The 22,667-nt window shown below is 43.7% G+C and overlaps 2 protein-coding genes, 1 long non-coding RNA gene and 1 other non-coding gene across 4 annotated transcripts; 3 read left to right on the plus strand and 1 right to left on the minus strand.

Moving 5' to 3' along the window:
* Positions 1-2,436: 2,436 nt before the first annotated feature.
* On the minus strand, positions 2,437-5,060 carry MSC (musculin). Its single transcript, XM_038579516.1, has 2 exons — positions 4,534-5,060; positions 2,437-3,650 (listed from the first exon to the last, which is right to left on the minus strand). The coding sequence occupies exons 1-2, from the start codon at positions 5,041-5,043 to the stop codon at positions 3,564-3,566; spliced, it is 597 nt and encodes a 198-aa protein (XP_038435444.1). The 5' UTR covers positions 5,044-5,060; the 3' UTR covers positions 2,437-3,563.
* Positions 4,121-9,318, plus strand: LOC111093170. The gene is made up of 3 exons (XR_005381090.1): positions 4,121-4,310; positions 5,593-5,742; positions 6,623-9,318. It is a non-coding gene; the product is annotated as an uncharacterized LOC111093170 (long non-coding RNA).
* An 8,996-nt stretch (positions 9,319-18,314) lies between these two features.
* LOC119866809 lies at positions 18,315-18,446 on the plus strand. The gene has a single exon (XR_005381318.1). It is a non-coding gene; the product is annotated as a small nucleolar RNA SNORA63 (small nucleolar RNA).
* A 2,185-nt stretch (positions 18,447-20,631) lies between these two features.
* On the plus strand, positions 20,632-21,103 carry LOC486993 (nuclear transport factor 2-like). Its single transcript, XM_038579517.1, has one exon. The coding sequence runs from the start codon at positions 20,644-20,646 to the stop codon at positions 21,025-21,027; it is 384 nt and encodes a 127-aa protein (XP_038435445.1). The 5' UTR covers positions 20,632-20,643; the 3' UTR covers positions 21,028-21,103.
* The last annotated feature ends 1,564 nt before the right edge of the window (positions 21,104-22,667 follow it).

The following is a 22,667-nucleotide window of genomic DNA, read 5'->3' on the forward strand; positions in this document are numbered from 1 at the left end:
TTAAAATATTCATCTTAGGAAGAGGCTGTGAAAGGGGATTTTTTGTTTTCTTTGATTGAGTCAGTATCACTAATAATAATGCCCTGGTCTCTCAAAAAGCCCCCTCAAGAGTATTTTTCAATTTACTCATTTTTCTTTGCTATTCAGTACTTTTTGCATTATATTTCTTAGACTTTTCCCCCTTCAACTTTTCTCACACAGCAGTATAATCAAACTGAAATAACCCAAAAGAGAGACTTTCTTCTTCTTTTTTTTTTTTCCTTAACCTCCACCATTCTCAGGGCCAACTCCTATTTCTTCAACCCACATTCCTGAAGGAAAATGAAGGAAAAAGAAAATGAGGAATGCCTTTCTACCACTTAGTGTGCACAGTGGTCATGGCCAATCAGGAAAAGACTGGTTCAAGGTCCTTAAAGCCTCTCCCAACAGCTACCTTTGCCCAGAAGCTTGAGCAATTTACCCTGATTCACTGAGATTTACTAGAAATTGGCCTTTTGCTTTCTTCTTTCTTATCACTTAAGACTTGGCATTGAACTTTTTACAGTAACTGGAGCAAAAACAATTCTTCAGAAAGTTTTTTTCTTCTCTATAAATTATAGGATTATGAAGTGGCAATAAAAATGAGTATGCAGGATACAACAGTCTGCTTGTGTAAATCAGTGAGGAACCCCACTTCAGTATGGGGAGCAGGGACAGAGTAGGGGCGGGAAAATTTACCCCTGAAGTGCCCTAAGAGAATATAATTATAGAAAGAAGTATTTAGTTTTTTATTTATGAAAATGTGCCCAAATATTGTCTTGTTTATTCAAATGCTTATCTGTATTTAATACAAATATAGCCTCCCCCCATTTTCTGTTCTGCTTTTGTGGGACACTTCGGTTTTATAGTTGTAATCCAGGCATTTTAAAGCTGGGCTTCCAAGTCTTTTAAGATTCCTGAAATGCCCACCTGTTTAAAGTGCTCCCTTTGTCAAGCAAGTCTCCCCACTTTTTTAAGGAGTCAACTTTAAGGGCGCTTTTTACTGCCCACTAGAAAGGTTGCTTAAAAATTATCACTTTTTTTTTTTCCTGATGGCAATTTTCCCAGGCAGGCACTATTATTACTCCCATTTCGTAGATACTGCAACTAAGACTTAATGGGGTTGCACATGGCCACTAGTCTGTGGATGGCAGAGCTTGAATTTCAGGTGGGGTTCTATAGACATTCAGGTTCATCTTAACAACATACTACACTGCATCCTTCCCTGGAAAATGATCGCTTTTGATGGAAGCTTTTGCAAAGGCTTGGTCTGAGAGCTGGCCTCCAGGAGACACCCCTGCCAAAAGCCAGCCACTCAGAACTTCCCAGGGGGCCTAAGTGCATTTCAACCACTGTGTTGGGGTTTTCGTCACTAGTCACTCCCTACTGAGTTAGTTTTTACCCTGGAACTCCTAATGCCATGGAAACCAACTAGTGTAGCCCTGAGCCCACTTCTGCTGCTGAAGATTAGATCCTGAGGGCCACAGCCCTCTGATGAACAAAGCTCAAGAAAATGGTCTCAGAAAGCAGTTCTCCAGAGTTTTGGTTTAGTTTAGTTCAAAACAGGAAATCATTCTCCCCCCCTCCCACCTCCCTCTCACCTCCTAAACTCCAGCTGTATTTTCTCTTTCTGGTCAAGAAAACTGCCTTTCGATTTTTATAAAATAACGAACACACCCCAAATCAGGCAGTTGTTTAGGTAGTTTTATCCTTCACACTTTTCCTAATTTTCTAAATGTTCTACAAAGAGAATGCAGCTTTCAAAACGAATGCCATTTAAAAAAAAAAACCGTCTGATGGGTTCCCAGGCTATTACTTCCCAAGAAAATTGCAGTGAAAAACGGAAGAAAATAACAAGGAAAACGAGGTGGTGTGCGTTAGAAACGCTGTGTAAACATCATTTGGAAAAAAAAAAAAAAGCTCAACTGAAACACAACTTGGCGCCTTGTATTATGATTTTATTCTGCCAATTAGACTTGAGACCCATCCCCCACTCCGGTGTGTGGGCTGTGGGGTTCCTGAACTACTTGCAATGGTTAAGGATTGGAGTGTGCTTTAAGCTGCAGAAAGCATCGTGTGTGTGTGTGTGTGTGTGTGTGTGTGTGTGTGTGTAAATATAAGACATGCACCTATATCACTTTGTAGAGCAAATACCTTTCAACGTGGCCCTGGCCCCCAAAGACTCTTCAGGCCACTAAGCCTAGGCTTCTTGCCTCCCGGTAACCCTGGCCTCCAGAAGAATCAGAATCAGAAAGTAAAGAGAGTTCCATTTGGAAACGCGGTGACCCAAATGGGACCAGCACCCCTTCCGCTGGTAAAGAACCAGTCCCAGCCCAGGGCTAAGAGGGCACCTTTAAATGAACTTTGGTACCAAACTAAAGGCGACAAAGACCACATTCTGACAGCACCCAGGGCCACTCAGGTTTCACACTGTGTTTTATTATTCATACAAAAATAAATTTATTTACATTTGCTAGTTACTGTGGTAGTGCAGCCTCGAGACCGCGGCGCATCTCCCCTGAGGGGGGTCACTAGGCACCCGGCCGCCGCCGCGGACCACCCAGCGCACTCCTCCCGCGAGCAGGGACGTGGGCGCGGGGAGGCTGCGCTGCAGAGCGAGGCCCCCAGAGCCTGGGTGGGGGAGGGCAGCTGGGGATGGTCGGGAGCCGGAGGGGCTGCAAGGAGGTGTGGAAGGAGGGAGAGGGAGGCCCGAAGGAGACCCCAGCGGGGGCGGGGGGGCGCGCTGTGCCGGGGGTGCGGGGGTCCAGGCTCAAGTCTACACCGGGAGCTGAGTAAGAGGGTAGACAGAAGCCGGCCTGGGAAGAGGCGGGAGCCTGGGGTGCGGGGAGGGTTGGGGGTTGGAGAAAAGGGCTTGACTTCGGCCTGGAGGCAGGATCGCCCGAGCGCTCCCTGCAAACCCAGGCTAGGTGGCCTGTGGAAGCGTGCCTCCACCTCTCCCAGGGCGGAGGGTGCGTGCCCCCGCCCTGGGGGGAACAAAGCTGGCCCAGGGATGCCACTCTCCTCTCTTTGCAACCTAAAGACATGCCCCGATGTTGGTCACGCGCGAAGACTGCCGTCTTTAAAGCTAACCATCCAGAGCACGTTCTGACCACTGCCTAACATGCCTGTGCTGTGCAGAGCCGTGCCATCATACACAGCGATCTGGCTCAGTCGGGACACTAGCTCCTAGGCGTTTTGGCGCTGGGTTAGTCTACACTGTTAAAAGTCCGAGGTTGGATCTGGTTTCGAGCTGCAGAGACAGAAGGAAGCTCTTTTTGGAGAAGCAAATTGTCGTCGCCCCCGGATCCACAGCAGCCTCAGACCTCGGCGTCCTGTGATGACAGCCACGCGGCCACCCCTTCGGGCTCTGCTCCCAACACCCGCCACGTGTCGTGTTCACACAGTTCGCGTTGTGGGGGCGGGGAAGGAGAATTTAGGAGAATCCGATGGAACTTCCCCCATCCTCTGGGGGTTCTCACACTCCCTTCTCTCCGTGGCCCCCAAACACCCGCGCTTAAACAATAATCCCAGCGAGAGAGTTCGATCTAAGCGGTGGTCCCACATAATCTGTTGGCTGCGGAAACTTCTTTGGTGTCAGAGTCGGGCCGTCCTGAGACCACAAAAGGCCATGTCTGTAAAATCAAAGAGAGCGTCAGATACTGGAGAAAGTACCGTCTCAAACCGAAACCTCTCTCCTAAGCGACCCCTGGAATATCCCTGGTTTTTAGTAGCTCAGATTTTATCAGTGCTCTGGGAATTTGGGTGTCTTCTCTCTAAACTAGGACTTTAACTTTACTGAATTTTAATTGCATGAGACATGAGAGGTCTGTCCATGCTTCCTTCTGGTCTCTCAGGATGATTCCGTGAAACTTGCATGAGTTTGGGATTTTGTCTGTTTAATTCCCTTCCCCCTAAACACACACACAGGCACATCATCAGCCCTCCACTCCAAGTAGGAACTAGAATAGGTTCTTTCTCAAGCCGGGAAAGTTGGCAGGTCGGAGAGGGACTTTCCAGACAAATCCCTTTTGGGGAAACCTTTCGTATTCTGCAAGAACTTAAAAAAAAAAAAAAAAAAATCCAAAGGCTCTTAAGTAGAGCTCGGCCTTCCCTCCTTCCTTTCAGAAAGTAGGGCTTGTGAAATCGACTCTTTTCTCAGACTCTTAGCTGGAAAAAGTTGGGCGAGAGAGATTTGCCATTCAATCTGCAACCGGGTAGTGGATGCAGAGGGAACCCAGATTCACCCCGGACGTAAGAGACCGGCCAAGAGCTGTCACGGGGCAAAGTACCAGGTACCATGATCAGAATGAAGGAACACTGACGGGTGGAGGTTCTTCTCCAAGAAAGCGCCCTGGCCCCTCCCCTGATTGGGATACATTAAACTGGACTCGTCATCCCCCATTCCAGAACCCCCCTTTCGGGTTCCTTCCCCGCGGGCTGGCTCTGCCTGGCGCTCGGGGGCTCCCAGTGCGTCTCCCGGCCGCTCGCCCCGGGCCTCGCGTGCGGTGCTCCTACCAGGTTCACCGGGTGCACGTAGCCGTTCTCGTAGCGGTCCTCCTGCAGCAGCTGCCGCAGGTGCGCGATGTAACTGGATGCCAGCCGCAGCGTGTCCAGCTTGGAAAGCTTGGTGTCGGGGGGCACCCACGGCAGGCTGGTCTTGAGCCTCGAGAAGGCTTTGCTCAGTACGCGCATCCGCGCGCGCTCGCGGGCGTTGGCGGCGTTGCGCTGCGACTGCTTGCAGTCGGCGGCCGAGCCCTTGGGCGGGAGGGGCTTCTTGCCGCCGCCGCCCCCAGCCACGCGCGGCCGCTTCCTCCTGCAGCCCTCCGCGCCGCCCGCCGCGCCCAGCGCGCACCGCTCCTCCTCGCCTTCGGGGTCCTCCTCCTCCGCCGACGAGTTGTCACTGGGCGAGATGTAGCTGCCCTCGGCGCCGCGGAGGGGCGGCCTCTTGGGGGCGGGGGCCGGGTACCCCCGCTGCAGCCCCCGCAGCTCCATCTCCTCGGGGTCGCTCACCGAGCCGGTGGACATCACCGCGTCGCCCACGCCCACGCCCACGCGCGCCCGCCTCGCGCCCCCAGGCCGGCCTCGCGGGCTCGGCCTTCGCTCCCTCTGGCGGAGGCGGGGGCCAGGCCGAACCCCGAGCAGCACGAGAGGCCCGGGTGGGCGGCGCGGGGCCGCGGGAGCGAGGCTGCCGCCGAGCCCCGGGAGGGAGAGCGCGGCCCGGGAGTCTGCGCCCCCGCCCAGCCTCCGCGCGCACGACCGCGAGCCGCGCCTTTTGACACGACTATTTATTTGTACTCCTCGGAACAAACCACCCGGGCGAGGGAGAGGGGGTTGCAAAGGGGGGCAAGAGGTGGGGCGGGGGCGTGGAAGGGGTGGGGACCGGTTTTCTGCCCTCGGGAGCTGTTGGTGGGGGCGGGGAAGGGGAAGTCTCCGGCGGGCCGAGATTTGGGGCCCCGGGGCCGTGGGACCCTCCGATCGTCAAGCGAGGGGCCAGGCGTGCGTCCTGCGAGTGCGGGGCGGGACCTTGTTCGGACCCACCCCACCCCACCCTACCCTACTTCCACCCCCAACTAGTCGTAGCGACGGCGGCGGTCGCCAGACACCTGGAAACCCCGGGACCGCGACCTCTGCTTCTCCCTCTCCCGATCTTCTTCAGCGGAACTGTTCCCCCGGCGCGTAACGCCGACTGCAGGACAGCCTCCCCAAGGCTTGCCGGACAAAAGGGTAAAAAAAAAAAAAAAAAAAAAAAAAAAGGCAAAACAAAGCAAACGACACTGAGCAATCCGCAGCGGTTAACCTTTATGATTTACAAAACACTTTGACTCTCTTGGTCCTTTCCGTTTTCCAACAATATCTGTGACTTAAATGTCATCTCCACTTTGCATAACTTCAAGTGAAGACGCAGAGATAGATATTTAGCTAAAAGACCCCCCAATCGCCAGGCTGTTAAGTAGAATATGGACTCGAAATGCGTGTTTGGCATCCCTGGCCCCTCGGTCTTCCAGTTGCTTGCTACACGCCTCCCCCGCCACGCACCACAAGCTGTTATATCTGCTATTTCCACCGTCTTGAGACTTTCATGCTTGATTTTGTTCTTAATACCACAATGCATAAAATAGAGGATCTTGTCCCCAACTCCTTGAGATATAGTCTAGGGAATCAATTACTATTTTAGATTGTGTACTGAAGAGCACACTCTTGGATGCGGAATGCTAACTCACAACAATCTTCCAAAATAAAAAGGACAAAATAGCATCCAGAATTATGGTGTCCTATACCACCCCAAAATAAACCCTCTGCCCCTTTGTTTCCTTTGGGATCCACCCAAAGGAAACAAAACAAAACCGCAGTCTCATTTTCTAACTCTTAGAACCTTTGCGATACATGGTCTGGGGATGGATACTTCACTTTGGAGGCAGACACCAGTGGCCAGCTATCGGGCGCCTGCTGTGTTCCAGTTACTGGGCTAGGCACCCTATGACTGCCCACTGAGTAATTAAAACAACAAAATAATCAAACCACAAATAGGGTAAGGTATGGTCACTCCGTTTTGCAATGAGAAAGCGGAATCTTCACACCAGTTTTCTTGTCGTTTCCCTGAAAGTTCATAGATTCCCGAACCCAGCAAAGCGCAAGGAGACAAACGTGCAGTCAGCCCAGGACAGTGGGAAGAAGCCCTGGGGCCAGCTTCCCTCCACCAGCTCAACAGAACAAATGCTCCCGGCTTCGTGCCTGAAGTGCTGCAACAGGTGGCTGGCCGGGGCTGACTTCATCATTCAGGCATCGTTCCACCTTCATCTCCAAGGCCAGGCCTCCTTCCTGGGGGATGTTTCACACAACCTCTCCGTGTCACCGTCATTCGCTGAGGTTTTCTCCCTGTATATTTTGTCATTTTGTTGAGGGATGGGGGAGGGGCTCCTTTTGGGATCAGTTGAATAAAAATATAGTTCATTTTAAGTTCTCTCCTGGCTGGGGAAAAGCAGGCAGTACTGGACAGAATGTAGAGTTCTTTAGCGGAGTGCTTGAACTTAAACTTGACTTCAGGTGTGCTGGGTGAAGGAGGGAAGTAAAAAGTGAGAAGGGGAGCAAAAAGATGTAAAAAGGAGATCTCAGGCTAGCTTTCTGCATCACCTATTGATGACTTGAATCTATCAGTATAAATACATAGTCTCACACATTAGAGGCAGGCATATAGGTTTTAAAATTCTGGGTTGTTTATACAGGTGCAGAACAAAGTCTTTCTTTAGAAAAGATTAATGGTGGGGAAAGTGCTAGATTTTCTCTAAACAGTCGCAAAAAATCTGTACCCAGCCCCAGCGCGAAGCGGGTCATGGCCAGTTTCTTTTTCTTCAAGGAACTGACTGACCCCAAAAGTTCATGCTTATTTTTTTTCATAGCTTTTTCTTTCCCTTTATCTTTTGTGTTCTTTTCTTTTTGATTCTCTATATTCCTTCTTTCCATTCTTTTTCCTTCCTCTGTATCTCTCCTCCTTCTCCCCTCCCTCCCTCTGTTCTCTTTTAAGAAAGATAGCTCTTTTCACCATTTTTCTGTTATCTTTCTTTCATTTATTTCTAATTACATTTTCATCCTTTTACTCATTTTTTTTTCAAGTTGCAGACTCCCAGTAAAGATTAGGGCATGTATCATCAAACATTTCATATTAGTATATAACTGTAGTTTGCTTTAAACATATTTGTAATATCTTCACACTTTAACATGCTTTTGCTTTTCCTTCTCTCTCAATGCAACAGTCCCATGAGCTGAACAGTGCAAATATAATTATCTCTTTTGAGAGCCTAACTGTTTTATTGTTTTGGCAAGTTACCATACATTGCAAATGAATAATAAAGCCATTATTTTTGTATTTTTTAAAAGCATATTGAAAACAATTCCTATCTGTCCATGCTTTGCAGCCTTTTAAATTTGTAGCATGAATATACAGTTGTTTATGGTATCCATTAGTGGTCTTGACATTCCTTAGGATGTGCTTTTTAAGTATGCAATGGAAGGGTGGGTGGGCTTAAGTTACATTGTAAAACAAACATTAATACATTTAATAATGTTTTGTAATCCTGGTTTTCCTGCTTATTGGCTGTATGACCTCTGGCAATTTACTTTTTCTGAGATCCAGATTGCTGATCTATAAAATGAACTATCTGTCTTATAAGGAAGAGGAAGTATGTAAGCAGTTTTCTGGCCCAGAGCCTCATACATAGAAGAAGATCGATGAATGCTAATTAGTTGTATTATTATGAATTGTTCTGCCAAACAGCTAATAAGTATCAGGTCGGGAGCTGACCCAAGTTTTGTACCCCAGGACTTGTTCTGGGTTTTAGGTGAGACCAGGATGTTTCATTTGCTTTCGTAGCAGACTTCTGGAGTTTGAGGTACATAATCCCATCACCTGACATTCTCCATAGGTCTTGTAAGAGACCTCACTGAGGGAAAATGGACAGACCTGCATTAGAAACCTTTTTTTTCTCGAAAGTTCCCTTACCCTAAAGTCACAGCACTTCTCCAATCCTCACTTTCTCCATTTGAAAATTGGGGTAAAATTCCAAAATCAGAGTTATTGAAAGGATTAAATGAGATTGTGGTGTATGTGAAAGCACACTCAGATGTAACACAGAAAAGGCATGTAATATATTAAATATATTTTAAAATGCAATATTGAAATATTGAAAATATTTTATAATATTAAAAACAGCTTAAACCTTCTTAGGTTTTCTAAAAGGGTAGAGTGAGGTTGGTTAATAATTACAGACCATAAAAAAATAGGCCATTTCTGGCTACTGTCCCCTTCTAACCCTGCCTATAAGTACTAGGTGAGGAAGTCTGGAGTTGGGAAGGTCAGGTGGGTGTAGGCTTTAGGGAGAGCAGGGATTGCATCCACCTTCTGTGAACAGCAAGTCAAAACATTAGTAGGTAAATGCTTAAGAAATGATTGTTGTGGGAATGCATTTGAGCCATCCCCACATGACTTTCCTGGTGGTGTCTTCCCAAAGTCTTCTGATTTTCTGAGCTATCTGTTGGCTGAAGAAATTGCCCATAGCTTTGATCTACAAACACACAGTTTCCAGCTGGCCAATATGGGAGCCACTAGCCACATAGAGCTATCGAGAACTTGAAATGTGGCTAGTCATGTACAGTATTGTATAATACACACCAGATACGGAGAACAATACGAATAAGAGAATGTAAAATATCTCATTAATATGTCTTAAAAATTACATCAAACGTTGACAACATTTTGGATGTTCTGGGTTCGCAAAAATGTCATTAAAATTAATTTCGCCTTTATAATTTCGCTTTTTATAATGCGGCTAAAATTTAGAATTTAGAATTACATATGTAGCTCACATTATTTTCTTTCGGATAATATAGCGATTAACTATGCCACTGTACATTGAGTGGCCACTGTTTAACGGGGCAGGTGCTGGTGACGTCAACTCCACCCCACTCAGAAAACACGCCCTGGGCGGGGGGAGCCCGATAATGCGGGGAGCACACGTGGCATCAGGCATCCTCGCCCTCGTCCCAGTCGTCTTCGCGGCGCCTCGCCACGTGCACTCAGCCTCGGCCGACCCCGCCCCATCCTAGAACACGTGGAGAAGCACTTCCGGTGGGTCAGGCTTTCCGCCCCACTCGGTAAACGGAAGCCTTAGCCCCGGAGAAGCGCGGGGCTTGATCCCTCAGGCCGGAAGGACACCCTGGGGACATCGCCCGAGCTCCAGGCCCAGTTAACAGCCCTTCGGAGCAGCCGTACCTGGGGAGCAGGACGCCCAGGCCTCGGAGATGAAGGAGCCCGGGCTACGGCGCGGGAGTCACGTGGTGTACGTGGCGTGCAGGTCACGTGGCGTGCAGGTCACGTGGAGCGGGTCGGGTCGCTTGGAGGCGGGTTACGCTGAGAGCACCGAGTCGGGCCGGCCTCACGCCAGGCCCTGGCCGGTCTTCCTTCACCTGCACGAAGGCACGGGCCCAGCTCCGCAGCCCCAACCCCGGAGGGAAAGGAGCTCCCGGCCCTTGGACGCCGCGGCTACGAGGTCAGGCCCCTGGGGCGCAGTCGCAGTGCACGGCGGGAGTTCTCAGTTACCCTCCACCAGTGCGCCGCTGCTGGTTTAGTTTTTGATTTTTTTTTTTGTTTTGAGATTTTTTTTTTTTTTAATTTATTCATGAGAGAGAGAGAGGCAGAGACACAGGCAGAGGGAGAAGCAGGCTCCATGCGGGGAGCCCGACGTGGGACTGGATCCCGGGACCCCAGGATCACGCCCTGGGCGGAAGGCAGGCGCCAAACCGCTGAGCCACCCGGGCTGCCCCGCTGCTGGTTTATTTATCCAAAAGTCTCCGCGAGCTCTTTGCCACCTTGGAGCCCCGAGAGGTGTCAGCGCGTAGAGCGGCCACTGCCCGGACACATCAGGTTTGCAGCCGCTCACGGTAGAAAAGTCCGGGTAAAGAATGAAAAAGGGGACGGGGAAAGTGGTTAAGAGTCAGAAACCCGATTTTCTCTGCCATTCAAGAGGGAAGAAAAAAAAAATCCTCATTGATAGTTTGACAAATAAAAATACAAGTGGCTTTGGGGGAAATTTTTTTTTTTTTTTTTAAGCACTCTCTGTGGATTCTAGGTAGCCAACACCAAGGTATACTGTCCCCTTCCAGTGGAACGCTGCGTGTCTCCTGCAAATGACTTTGACAACTGCATTAACGGAGTAAAACACCCCAGTTCTCAGGGAGAAAAAAAAAGCCCTGTGGTGAAGTCCTGCGAAGGAGGAGGCCTGTTTGCTGAGCCCCTGAGCCTCATTGCTTTGGAGCATCCTAAAGGGTGAACTCGTCTGAGAGCAATCTTATTTTAAAAAAGAAAAAAAAAAATCCCTTGAGACAGCCTTTCATTTTTGGGCAGAAGCTAAGGAACTTCTGTGCCAGGAGATTTTTCTTTTAGGGTTTAGCCACAGTGTTTTGGAAGTGTGAAAATATTCCATTACCAAGAACATCCCTTGAAGTACAGCGCACAGCTCTGGTCTCCAGTATGTGGTCGCAAGCCTTGTTAATTGTGGAGTTAGCCTAGGAGAGAAGAACATCCTGCCATGTGGCTCCTACTGCAACGAGTTCCCTTTGCTGTGGAAGTTAGAAGATTTCCGCGTCCATCAGCTGAGTGGCCTTGAGCTGCTTGCTCACCATCTCAGAGTTGTTTCTCTATGTACAGCCACCTCCCCATGTTCAGGCACCCCTGGAAACTGTAGAGCATTGTTCAAGGTCCGTTATTATGTTATTTTCCCCATCTTCACTTTCTCTTTGACATTATATATATTGTCCCCATCCTCTCTCCTGCCATCCTATCCTTTTCGTACGTCCTCTCCCAATAGTGTCATTCCCCTGCTCAGAGTTGTTCTCATTTTACTAGCCCCCAACCTTCCACTCCCCGCCCCCATGTGCCTCATCCCCTATAGAACACCCAAGTGAAAACTAAATGCCTCCTGGCGCCAGAAGGAAGTTCTCATGTAATAGATACTTTGTGGTGTCAGAGAGCAGGGATTCTGTACACTTTGTCAACCAGTCCCTTAATCAACTCCGCTGTAAAAGAGGGGCCTGGCTTATTTACATACAAACTTTGTTTCCCTAAACCCCAAGCCTCTCTGACCTCCAATTCTAAAATGAGCTCTCGGAGGTGATCAGAGAACAGGGAGGTGTTTTGGGAAATGTGCCCACTGTTTCTTGATTTCCCCCCCTCGGTTTATTTGTGCTGCTCTGCCCAATTAGCAAGGATAACGAGCCAATTAGCTTTCAGGGAAAAAAAAAAAAAACAAAAAAACAAAAAAAACTACCTTGCCATATTCTTCTTTACGTTTGATTCTCAAGCAGAACTCCTTGGTGATGTTGGAAACAACTATATAAGGGACCCTCATACCTTGATTCATCCCCCTGCCTCCATTCCCTCTTAGACTGTCACATTCGGGCAACTTCCTTCATGGAAGACAAGGAGCAGAATTAAAAAGAGATGAAAGACTAAACTGTAAACTCAGTGGAGGCAGAGACTGTCTTGTTCACCTGGGCATCCCCAGTGTCTAGCAGCTTGTGAAGGGCACTACGTAAATACGTGGTGGTTGAAAACGTTCACAAACACAAGAACACCATCTGGCCTTCACCCATAATTAATGGGAGGTACACACTCAAACCATAATTTGCCCTTCATTTAACCAACTCAGTTTATTCCTATGCACTCTACCCTACTATCAACACTTACAGAGACCCAATTACATTTCTCATTAGCTGAGTGGACCTCTAAGGAATATTTCCTGTTTGCAAATGGAGCTTATTTATTTGCCTGCTTTTCGTGTACTATACTTGCCACAACCCCAGGGTTAATTTTAAATTATTGAAGAATTACATTTATTATAAACATCCCAACAAGACTGTTTCTTATAAAAATGATATCTAGCGGGGCAGCTCTGGTGGCTCAGCAGTTTAGCGCTGCTTTCAGCCTAGGGCGTGATCCTGGAGATCCGGGATCGAGTCCCATGTCGGGCTCCCTGCGTGGAGCCTGCTTCTCCCTCTGCCTGTGTCTCTGCCTCTCTCTCTCTCTCCTTTCTGTGTATTCTCATGAATAAATAAATAAAATCTTAAAAAAAAAATGATATCTAGCTTTAAAGGCCATTTGTAATATGTAATTACATATTCAAATTAAGCTTTTTATCATAAATTAGGGAGAGAATGGAGCCCTTAAAAGTTTACTGGGTAGGCAGAGAAGGAGGATTTAGAGAAAAACAGTAATCGGAGAGGTGAGAGGAAAACCAAAAGAGAATACCATCATGGAAAGCAAGGGAGGTGTTTCAGGACAGAATGTGTGGGGACTTCCAGTTGAGATGGTATGGTAAGATCCCATTTTGAAGCTTCCCTTGTGCTCCAAACACATGGTCATCAGAGTTAAAACGTAAAAATAGAAGACTGGAAAGAGCTGTGTCCAAAAGCAAGAAAAACACCTGTGTGGACCAGGACTGAAATAGAAACTGAATGATGAGTAGGGTTGAAGCTTTTGGCAGTTCTTCAGGGTCCCCTCCAGGCAGAAGAATCCCAGAGCTGAGTACCTCTGCAGATAAGAGGAGCATAAGTGTCCCATGGGAGGAGGGAGACTCTCCTGGGTGTCTGCTTAGATTAGGATGCTGGATGGAGTAGGACTCCATCTTAGTGGTTGCTGCCACTAAAGCAGCAAAGGGAAGCAGGCCTAGCCAACATATTTGCTCTGTGACTGGGTCGTTTACAGTCATTTTTGTCTCTTAATTATGGGTCACATTTTTCTGCTGCTTCACATGCCTAGACATTTTTGTTTAGATGCCAGACATTATAAATTTTGCCTGTTAGGTGCCGGATATCTGTATTCCTGTAAATGCTGTTCATCTTTGTTCTGGGATTCAGTTAAGTTACTTGGACATGGTGTAATTCTTTTTGGTCTTCCTTTTGAGATTGGTAGTAGGAATCAGATTAGCTCATTCTAGAGCTAATCATTCCCCCTACTGAGGCAGAAGTCTTAGGCCCACTCAACTCAATGTCCTGTGAACCCTGAGACTTTCCAGTCCATCTGAAGCAGGTATTGTTCCTGGCCCTGTGGGAGTATCTGGCACTGCTCCCTTTAATCTTTTTTTGGTGGTTCTTCCTTCAAGCCTCTGATTGTTTCCTCTTATGCCCTTGTCAATCAGCTGATTACTCTAGGGGGATCCTCTGCAGGTCTTTAAATTCTCTCCCTGGATGGTTCCCTACTTTCTGGAATCTGTTCTGTGAATTCTAGCTACCTTGCTCTCTGCAGTATCAGCTGTCTTCATTCAGTGATTGTGCCTGGTTTCTCTCCTTTCTGCTCCTAAGCCTCTAGTCCTTTGTCGTGGCAATAGCTGGGACAGTAGCAATTTTAGGGCTTGCCTTAATAGTTTCCCATCTCTTAGGGTACACTGACCTTCACTACTTCATGCCAATGTTTCGAGAACCTCTGTTTCTTATATTTTGTTTTGTGGTTGTTGCAGATGGAAGGGTAAATCTTAACTATCTTGGCTGCAAGTGGAAGCCTTTGGAGTCACATTTAGGTGGAAACTCTTTTATTTTTGTCATGTTCTTAATTATGAGAATTGCTTGGGTATGGTTGTATGTTGAGGAAGAGATTAAAGGTACTAAAAAATATGAGAAACAGAAGGCAATAGTGATGGGCCAAGTTCCCGGAGGAGGTGGAAAGAATAAGGGCAGAGATTGGCTTTGAAAAACAAGGAATGTGTGTCTCTCTGCGTAAAATGACATGAAAATAATGTGGGATGTGGGGCGCCTGGGTGGCGCAGTCAGTTGGGCGTTGACTCTTGGTTCTGTCTTGGGTGGTGATCTTGGTGTTGTGGGATCAAGCCCTGCATTGGGCTCCATGCTCAGTATAGAGTTGGCTTGGGACTCTCTCACCCTCTTCCTCTGCCCCACCACCCCATGCACATGTGCTCTCTCTCTCTCAAATAAATTAATGAATCTTAAAAAAAATCATAATGTGGGATGCTACTGTAGATCAGTAGAAGCCTGTAATGGGAAGTTTAAAAGGTTAGTTCCTGATGGTCTCTTTTCTCAGTAGCGTGTAAGTTCAGGTTATTAACTTCAGATAGGTTAGTAGGCATGAGGTATCCAGATTAACAAAAGTGAGAAATGTGAGAAGTAATCAATTTAGAGAATATAAGAAAGGTCTTCTAGGTGTAAGGACAATTATTTCACAGGAGTGTTAAGAGCCCCGATGGGGTTGACTGACTAGCATTTATACCCATTAACAACAGTGAAGAAATCTAGCATATGGTTGATACATGGTGGTTTTCTGTTAGAAACAGTTGAATCTTGATAAGATTGCTATTTACCTCATTGCTAATAAGAACTTGCAAGAATGAGTCATTCATGGGTTCATTAGGTTGTGATGAGGTAGAGAGGCAATTTAGGAACGTGGTGCTTAGGGGAGACTCAGAGATTTAGATGAAGCTTCTATAGTTGGAGACACATGATATATAAGAGACAAAATGAAGGCATACTTATATTTTTTTTCTTTTGGGGTTAAGTGAAGAGGGAAGGATTTGCAAAGATTCAGTAATGCTATGTTGCACAGGTTCTGAGGGTGCCATTGAAATACAGTACAATGTGAAAGAATCTATGTATTTCTTATATTCTTCTATTTAGCCTTATCTATGCAAAAGACAAAAATATATAAATGCATGCATACATACATATATAAACATAAACTATTCTTCAAAATTTAGGCCACCTGCAAGTATTAGTAGATTTCTTTTCAATATATCCCATAGCTATCCCATTCTATAGATCACAGCAAATATTGGGCATTTTAAAATCAGTACTAAGTCTCTGATTTCTCAAGGCACTCACTGGCATGTGATGTAAAGTTTAATGGGGGGAGGAGATGAAGTAGGTTAGCTTGACCCCCCACAACCCTTATTTTTTATTCTGCATACTAAATTTCAATATCTCCTCACATTTTACAATTAAGGTATTGAGGTTTAAAGAGGTGAAGTCCCTCGCTGAGAATAACAGAGATAGTTGAAGGGGAACTCAGAATTCCAGAAAAAGACCTAACACACTTGTTATCATATCATGTCCCTGATGGTTAATTTTGTGTGTCAGCTTGACTATGCCACAGTACCCAGATATTGGGTCAGACATTATGCTAGATGTTTTTGTGAAGGTGGTTTCTTTGTTTGTTTGTTTGTTTTAGATGAGCTTAACATTTAAATTGGTAGACTTTGATTAAAACAGATTATCCTCTGTAATGTGAGTAGGCCTTATCCAAACAGTTGATTTTAAAACAATCAGGAAGAGTGACCTCCTCAGAGGAAGGAGAAAGTTCTACTAAGAGACTGCCTTCAGACTTGAATTCCACTTCTTGCCTCCATCTCTAGCCTGCTGGCCTACTTTGCATATATTGCTCTTGGACAAAGAATGCTAATCTGAGAAAATTTAGAAAGCAGAATAATACGCAGTGCTAAGCGCTCTGTGTTTAAATTGGGAATTTTTAAATTGTGAGTATCATAAAAAAAATGAATCTCATAGTTGTTGAAATTTAGTCCTTATTTTAGATGTCATAGAAAAATTAGTCTAGCCAGGGAGGAAAATGTTCCAAGTAACTATAAAATATCAACACATTGACTTTTCATATTTTCTTTTAGTAGTATTATGCAACTTGGTTGAAAACTATACATTTTAATTAGAAATTTTTCTTCACATTGCTTGGATGGATATAACCACTGAATCTTTTCTTAGAATTATAATTCTCCTATCACAAAACTTACTCCTTACAAATATGCAATTCAGTAATTTTTAGTATATTCACAAGTTTGTGCAAACATTACCCAAAATGAAATACCATAACAATTAGCAGTCACTCCCTATATCCTAGAAACTACTAATCTTTCTGTCTCTGTGTATTTGTCTATTCTGGGCATTATTACATAAATGGAATCATTTAATTGTATTTATAAGTCATCCATGTTATAAGACGCAGACCTTTTGTGCCTGGTTTATTTCACTAAGTATGATGTTTTTCAAGGTTTATCCATGTCTTAACATATAACAGTACTTTGATTTTGTATGGCTAGATAATATTCCATTGTTTTTATTTTTTATTTTTTAAAAGATTTTATTTATTTATTCATGAGAGACAGAGACAGAGAGAGAGAGGAGCAGAGACACAGGCAGAAGGAGAAGCAGGCTCCATGCAGGGAGCCCGATGTGGGACTCCATCCCAGGTCTTCAGGATCAGGCCTTGGGCTGAAGGCAGTGCTAAACTGCTGAGCCATCCAGACTGCCCTCCATTGCTTTTAGATACCAAATTTTGTATAACCATTCATTAATTGATGGACATTAGTTTATTTACATTTTTTGGCTATTAGGAATAATGATGTGGAGCGCCTGGGTGGCTCAGTGGTTGAGCGTCTGCCTTTGGCTCAGGTTGTGATCCCAAGGTCCTGGGATCGAGTCCCACCTCGGGCTCCCCTCAGGGAGCCTGCTTCTCCCACTGCCTATATCTCTGCCTCTCTCTGTGTGTCTCTCATGAATGAATAAATAAAATCTTTTTTAAAAAGGGAATAATGATGCTACAAATATTTCCGTACAAGATTTTGTGTGAAGATGTCTTCAGGTTCTTGGGTATATATCTAGGAGTAGAAATGCTGAGTCATATACTAAATCTCTATTTAACTTTTTGAGAATCTATCATATTGTATTCCAAAGCAGCTATACCATTTTATATTTACAGAAGTGATATAGAAAATTTCCAATTTCTCTACATCCTCACCAATACATTTTATTGCTTTTTGTTTTGATTATATTCATTCTAGTGGGTGTGAAGTGATGTCTCATTGTGGTTTTGATTTGCATTTCCCTAATGACTAGTGATATTCAGTATCTTATGTACTTGTTGGCCATTTCTGTATCTTCTTTGGAGAAATGTCTACTTAAGTTCTTTGTCCATTTTAAAATTAGATTGTTTAACTTCTTGTTGAATTATAAGTGTACTTTATGTATTCTGGATAAAAATATGATTTGCAAATGTTTTCTCCCATTCTGTGGGTTGTCTTTTCATGTGATAGTGTCCTTTAAAGCACAAGAGTTTTTATCTTTGACAAAGTCTAATAATCTGTTTTTTCTTTGGTTGTTTAGGCTTTTGGCATCATGTCTAGGAAATTATTATCTAATCTTTGGCCACAAAGATTTACTCCTGGGTTTTCTTCTAAGAGTTTTATAGCTTTAGCTTTAGCTTTTATGTGGTTGATTTTCAGTTATTTTTTGCATATGATATGAGGTAAGGATCTAACAACAACAACAACTACTACTACTACTACTGCTATTACTACTACTACTTCTCCACCTCCTTTTTGACATGTGGATGTCCACTTGTCCCAGCACCATTTGTTGAAAAGACAGTTCTTTCCCCCACTGAATTTTCTTGGTACCCTTGTCAAAAATGAGCAGACCATAAATGCAAAGGCATATGTATCTATGGATTCTCAATTTTATTCCATTGATTTATATGTCTATTCTTATAGCAATACCATGATGTCTTGATTACTGAAGCTTTACAGTAAGTTCTTAAATTGAGAATCTTTTCCAAGATTGTATTGGCTATTCTGTGTCCCTTGAATTTATATACAAATTTTATGATCAGTTTGTCAGTATTTCAAAACAGCTCAGATTTTTGTAAGAATTATATTGAATTTACAGATCAGTTTGGAAAAATATTGCCCTCTTAACAATATTAAAATCTTCTGATCCATTAACATGGAAGTCCAAAGCAGGATACAGACTACAGTAAAGCTGTTAAGTGCTGTACTGTACCTCCTCCTGCTCAAAACAAAGTTGTTTCCTAACTATACCAGTCTGCTATACTACTGTAGCAGATAGGGATACTTGATCTCATGCACATTAATAAAATTAAATTTAAAAAGAAACATGGGATGTCCCTTCATTTAGGCATTATTTACTATTTTTCAACAATACTTTGTAATTTTTGAGGCATAACTTTTACATATTATATGTTAAATTTATTCCTAAATACATATTTTTGGGTGCTACATTACATGGAATTGTTTTCTCAATTTTTTTTATGTATTGTTCATTGCTTATTTTTGCATATTAATCTTGTATGTTGCAACCTTTCTGAGTTTTAGTTCTAAGAGTTCTCTAGTAGATTCCTTAGGATTTTGTTACAAACAAGATTATTCCATCTTCAAATAGAGGTAGTTTAATTTCTTTCTGTCCAATTTGTATGACTTTTATTTCTTTTTCTTGTCTAATTGCCCTAGCAAGAGTTCCAGTATAATGTTGAATAGAAGGAATGGGAGTGTGCATTCTTCTCTTATTCCTGATCTTAGAGGAAAAGCATTCATTCTTTCACCAATAAGTACAAAGTAGGGTGGTGGTGGTTGTTGTTTCTATAGATGCCCTATATCAGATTAAGGAAATATCTTTCTGACTGGTGTGAGGTGATATCTCATTGTAGTTTTCTTTTTAAATATTTTATTTATTTATTCATAGACACACACACACACACACACACACACACACACAGAGGCAGAGACACAGGCAGAGGGAGAAGCAGGCTCCATGCAGGGAGCCCCATGTGGGACTTGATCCCGGGTCTCCAGGATCACACCCCAGGCTGCAGGCGGCGCCAAACTGCTGCGCCACAGGGGCTGCCCTCATTGTAGTTTTGATTTGTATTTCCCTGATGTTGAGTGATGTTGAGTATCTTTTATGTGTCCATTAGCCACTTATGTGTCTTCTTTGGAAAAATGTATATTCATGTCTTCTGCCCATTTTTATATTGAATTATTTTGGGGGGGAGTTTTATAAGTTTTTTATTTATTGTAGATACTGAACCTTTATCAGATATATCATTTGCCAATATTCTCTCCCATTCTGAAGCTGCCTTTTAGTTTTGTTGATTGTTTCCTTCAGAAACAATCAGAAGATTGTGTGCAGAAGATTTTTATCTTGATGAAGCCCCAAGTTTATTTTTGCATTTGTTCCCTTTGATTCAGGAGACCTATCTAGTAAGGTGTTGCTACGATTGATGTCAAAGAGGTTACTGTTTGTGTTCTCTAGGGTTTTGATGAATTCTCTCACATTTAGGCATTTCATTCACTTTTTATTTATTTTTGTGTATGGTGTAAGAAAGTGGTCCAGTTCCATTCTTTGTGTGTTGCTGTCCAGTTTTCCCAATACCATTTATTGAAGAGACTGTCTATTTTTCATTGGATATTTTTTCTGCCTTGTTAAAGATTAGTTGACTATATAGTTGAGGGTCCATTTCTGGGTTTTCTGTTCTGGTCCGTTGATCTATGTGTCTGTTTTTGTGCCAGCACCATACTGTCTTGATCACTACAGCTTTGTGATATAATTTGATGTCTGGAATTGTGATGCCTCCCTCCAGATTTGATTTTCTTTTTCAACATCACTTTGGTTATTTGGGGTCTTTTGTGGTGCCATACAAATTTTAGGATTGTTTTTTCTAGTTCTGTGAAAAAGCTGATGATATTTTGATAGGAATTGCATTAAATTTTTAGATTGCTTTGGGTGGTATAGACATTTTAACAATATTTGTTCTTCCGCCTGTCAGAAAAGCTGAAATTGATGCAGTAAACAACAGATGTTGGTGAGGATGTGGAGAAAAGGGAACCCTCTTATACTTTTGGTGAGAATGCAAACTGGTGCAGCCACTTTGGAAAATAGTATAGAGGTTCCTCAATAAGTTAAAAATAAAACTACCCTATGATCCAGCAATTGCATTACTAGTTATTTACCCAAAGGATACAAAAATACTGATTTGAAGGGATACATGCTCCCCAATGTTTAAAGCAGCATTATCAACAATAGCCATATTATTGAAAGAGCCCAAATGTCAATCGACTGATGAATGGATAAAGAAGATGTGGTGTGTGTGTGTGTGTGTGTGTGTGTACACACACAATGGGATATTGCTTAGCCATAAAAAGAAATCTTGCCATTTTCAACAGTGTGGGTGGAGCTAAGAGAGTATTACGCTTAGTGAAATAAGCCAGTCATAGAAACAGCACATGCTACCCCTCGGATCTCAACGAGGCCGGGTGATGCTCCAGAATGGGAGACAAGCCAATTTGGGAGCAGATTGGATCCAGCTTCATTCAGCATTACTACCAGTTATTTGATAACGACAGAACCCAACTAGGCACAATTTATATTGATGCATCATGCCTTACGTGGGAAGGACAGCAGTTCCAGGGGAAAGCTGCCATTGCGGAAAAGTTGTCTAGCCTTCCGTTCCAGAAAATCCAGCACAGCATCACGGCACAGGACCATCAGCCCAAGCCAGATAGCTGCATCATCAGCATGGTAGTGGGCCAGCTCAAGGCTGATGAAGACCCCATCATGGGGTTCCACCAGATGTTCCTATTAAAGAACATCAATGATGCTTGGGTTTGCACCAATGACATGTTCAGGCTTGCCCTGCACAACTCCGGCTGACTTCTTCCCAGCCAGGCACTCATGCTGTTTCCTCCTCCCTCCTCTTCCTGATAACTATTCACACTCCTCCAGATGCTCCAAGTATCATACACAAATGAGCAGGGCCGTGGTGGGAGCGAGTGCAGTGCGCTGCTACTACCAAGGTATTGTGCATGATGTTTGGATGCTAGAATAGTTGCATCTGACAGGAGAAGTTTGTGTTGTACCAGCGCATGCCTTGGAAAGACTTAAGTAATGCAAAAGGTTGTCTTTTTTTTTTTTTTAATCTACGGACAATTTGCTCTAGTAACCCAAAGAAGTGAAGGAGAAAGCAGCTCCCTCACCGCCCAGGTATTGACCTCCCAGATATTGATTTGTTTGGATGTTTCAATGGCTCATGATATAATAAACCCACAAAAATTTCCTTAACAACAACAACAAAAGAAACAATTACCATATGATTTCACTCATATATGGAATTTAAGAAACAAAACACATGAGCATGTGATGGGGAAGAGAGAAGCAGACCAAAAAACAGACTCTTAATCCTAGAGAACAAACCGAGGGTTGCTGGAGGAGAGGTGGGCAGAGAGTTGGGTTAAAAGGGTAGTGAGTATCAAGAAGGGAACGTGTGATGGGCACTGGGTAGTGTGTGTTAAGTGATGAATCACTGAATTATACACCTGAAACTAATATTACATGCATGTTAACTAACTGAAACTTAAAAACTTGAAAAAAAGGAATTATCTTTCTATTCCTAGTTTGTTTACTGTGTTTATCATGAAGTGGTATTGGAATTTACAAAATGCTTTTTCTGCATCTATTGAGATGATCAGGTGGTTTTCATACTTTATTCTACTGACAATTGATACATTACAGTAATTGACCTTGGGATGTTAAGCCAGTGCAAGGTTTTGCATTCTTGGAATAAATCCCAGTTGGTCATGATGCATAATTCTTTGTATGTGTTGCTGGACTTAGTGTACTATATTTTACTGAAGATATTTGTGTATTCATAAGAGGTTTTTTTTCCTTGTTATCTTCCTCTTTTTAGTATCAGGATAATACTAGCATGATAGAATGAGTTAGGAAGTATTCCCTCTCCTCTTCTGTGTTTTCAAAGTTTGTGAAAGATTATTATTATTTTTTAAATGTTTAGTATAATTCACCAGCACATTCATTGGCTTTTGTCTGTGGAAAATATTTTGATTATTAATTCATCCCTTGTTACAAGTCTATTGAGAAATTTTATTTCTTCTTGAGTCAGTTTTGATAGTTTGTGTTTAAATGAATTTGTCTGTTTTATCTACATTATCTAATTTGTTGGCATACAGTTATCCATAGCATTCCCTTATAATTCTTTTTTTGTTGTTGTTGTAAAGTCAGTAGTAATGTCCCTTCTTTAGTTCCTGACTTGAGTAATGTAGGTGCCATATTTTCTTTTTGGTCATTTTAGGTAAATATTTAATTTTATTGATCTTTTCTCAAAGGACCAACTTTTGATTTTGTTGACCATTATTTTATTCTCTTTTTTATTTCCACAGTAATCATTTTTTCCATCTGCTTTTATTTAGTATAGTTTATTCTCTTCTAATTTCTTAAGGTGGAATGTTAGGTTATTGGTTTGAAGTCTTTCCCCCCCGCCCCTTTTTAATATTGGC

The sequence above is a fragment of the Canis lupus genome, chromosome 29 (assembly GCF_011100685.1).
Source record: "Canis lupus familiaris isolate Mischka breed German Shepherd chromosome 29, alternate assembly UU_Cfam_GSD_1.0, whole genome shotgun sequence".
Lineage (NCBI taxonomy): Eukaryota > Metazoa > Chordata > Mammalia > Carnivora > Canidae > Canis > Canis lupus.

What these genes read in the sequence shown, in the direction of transcription:
- MSC (XM_038579516.1), bottom strand. Translation starts at nt 5,043, where the DNA reads ATGTCCACCGGCTCGGTGAGCGACCCCGAGGAGATGGAGCTGCGGGGG. An exon ending in ACGTGCACCCGGTGAACCTG is followed by an intron (nt 3,651 to 4,533) that starts GTAGGAGCACCG and finishes TTGATTTTACAG; the next exon opens with ACATGGCCTTTTGTGGTCTC.
- LOC486993 (XM_038579517.1), top strand. Translation starts at nt 20,644, where the DNA reads ATGGGAGACAAGCCAATTTGGGAGCAGATTGGATCCAGCTTCATTCAG.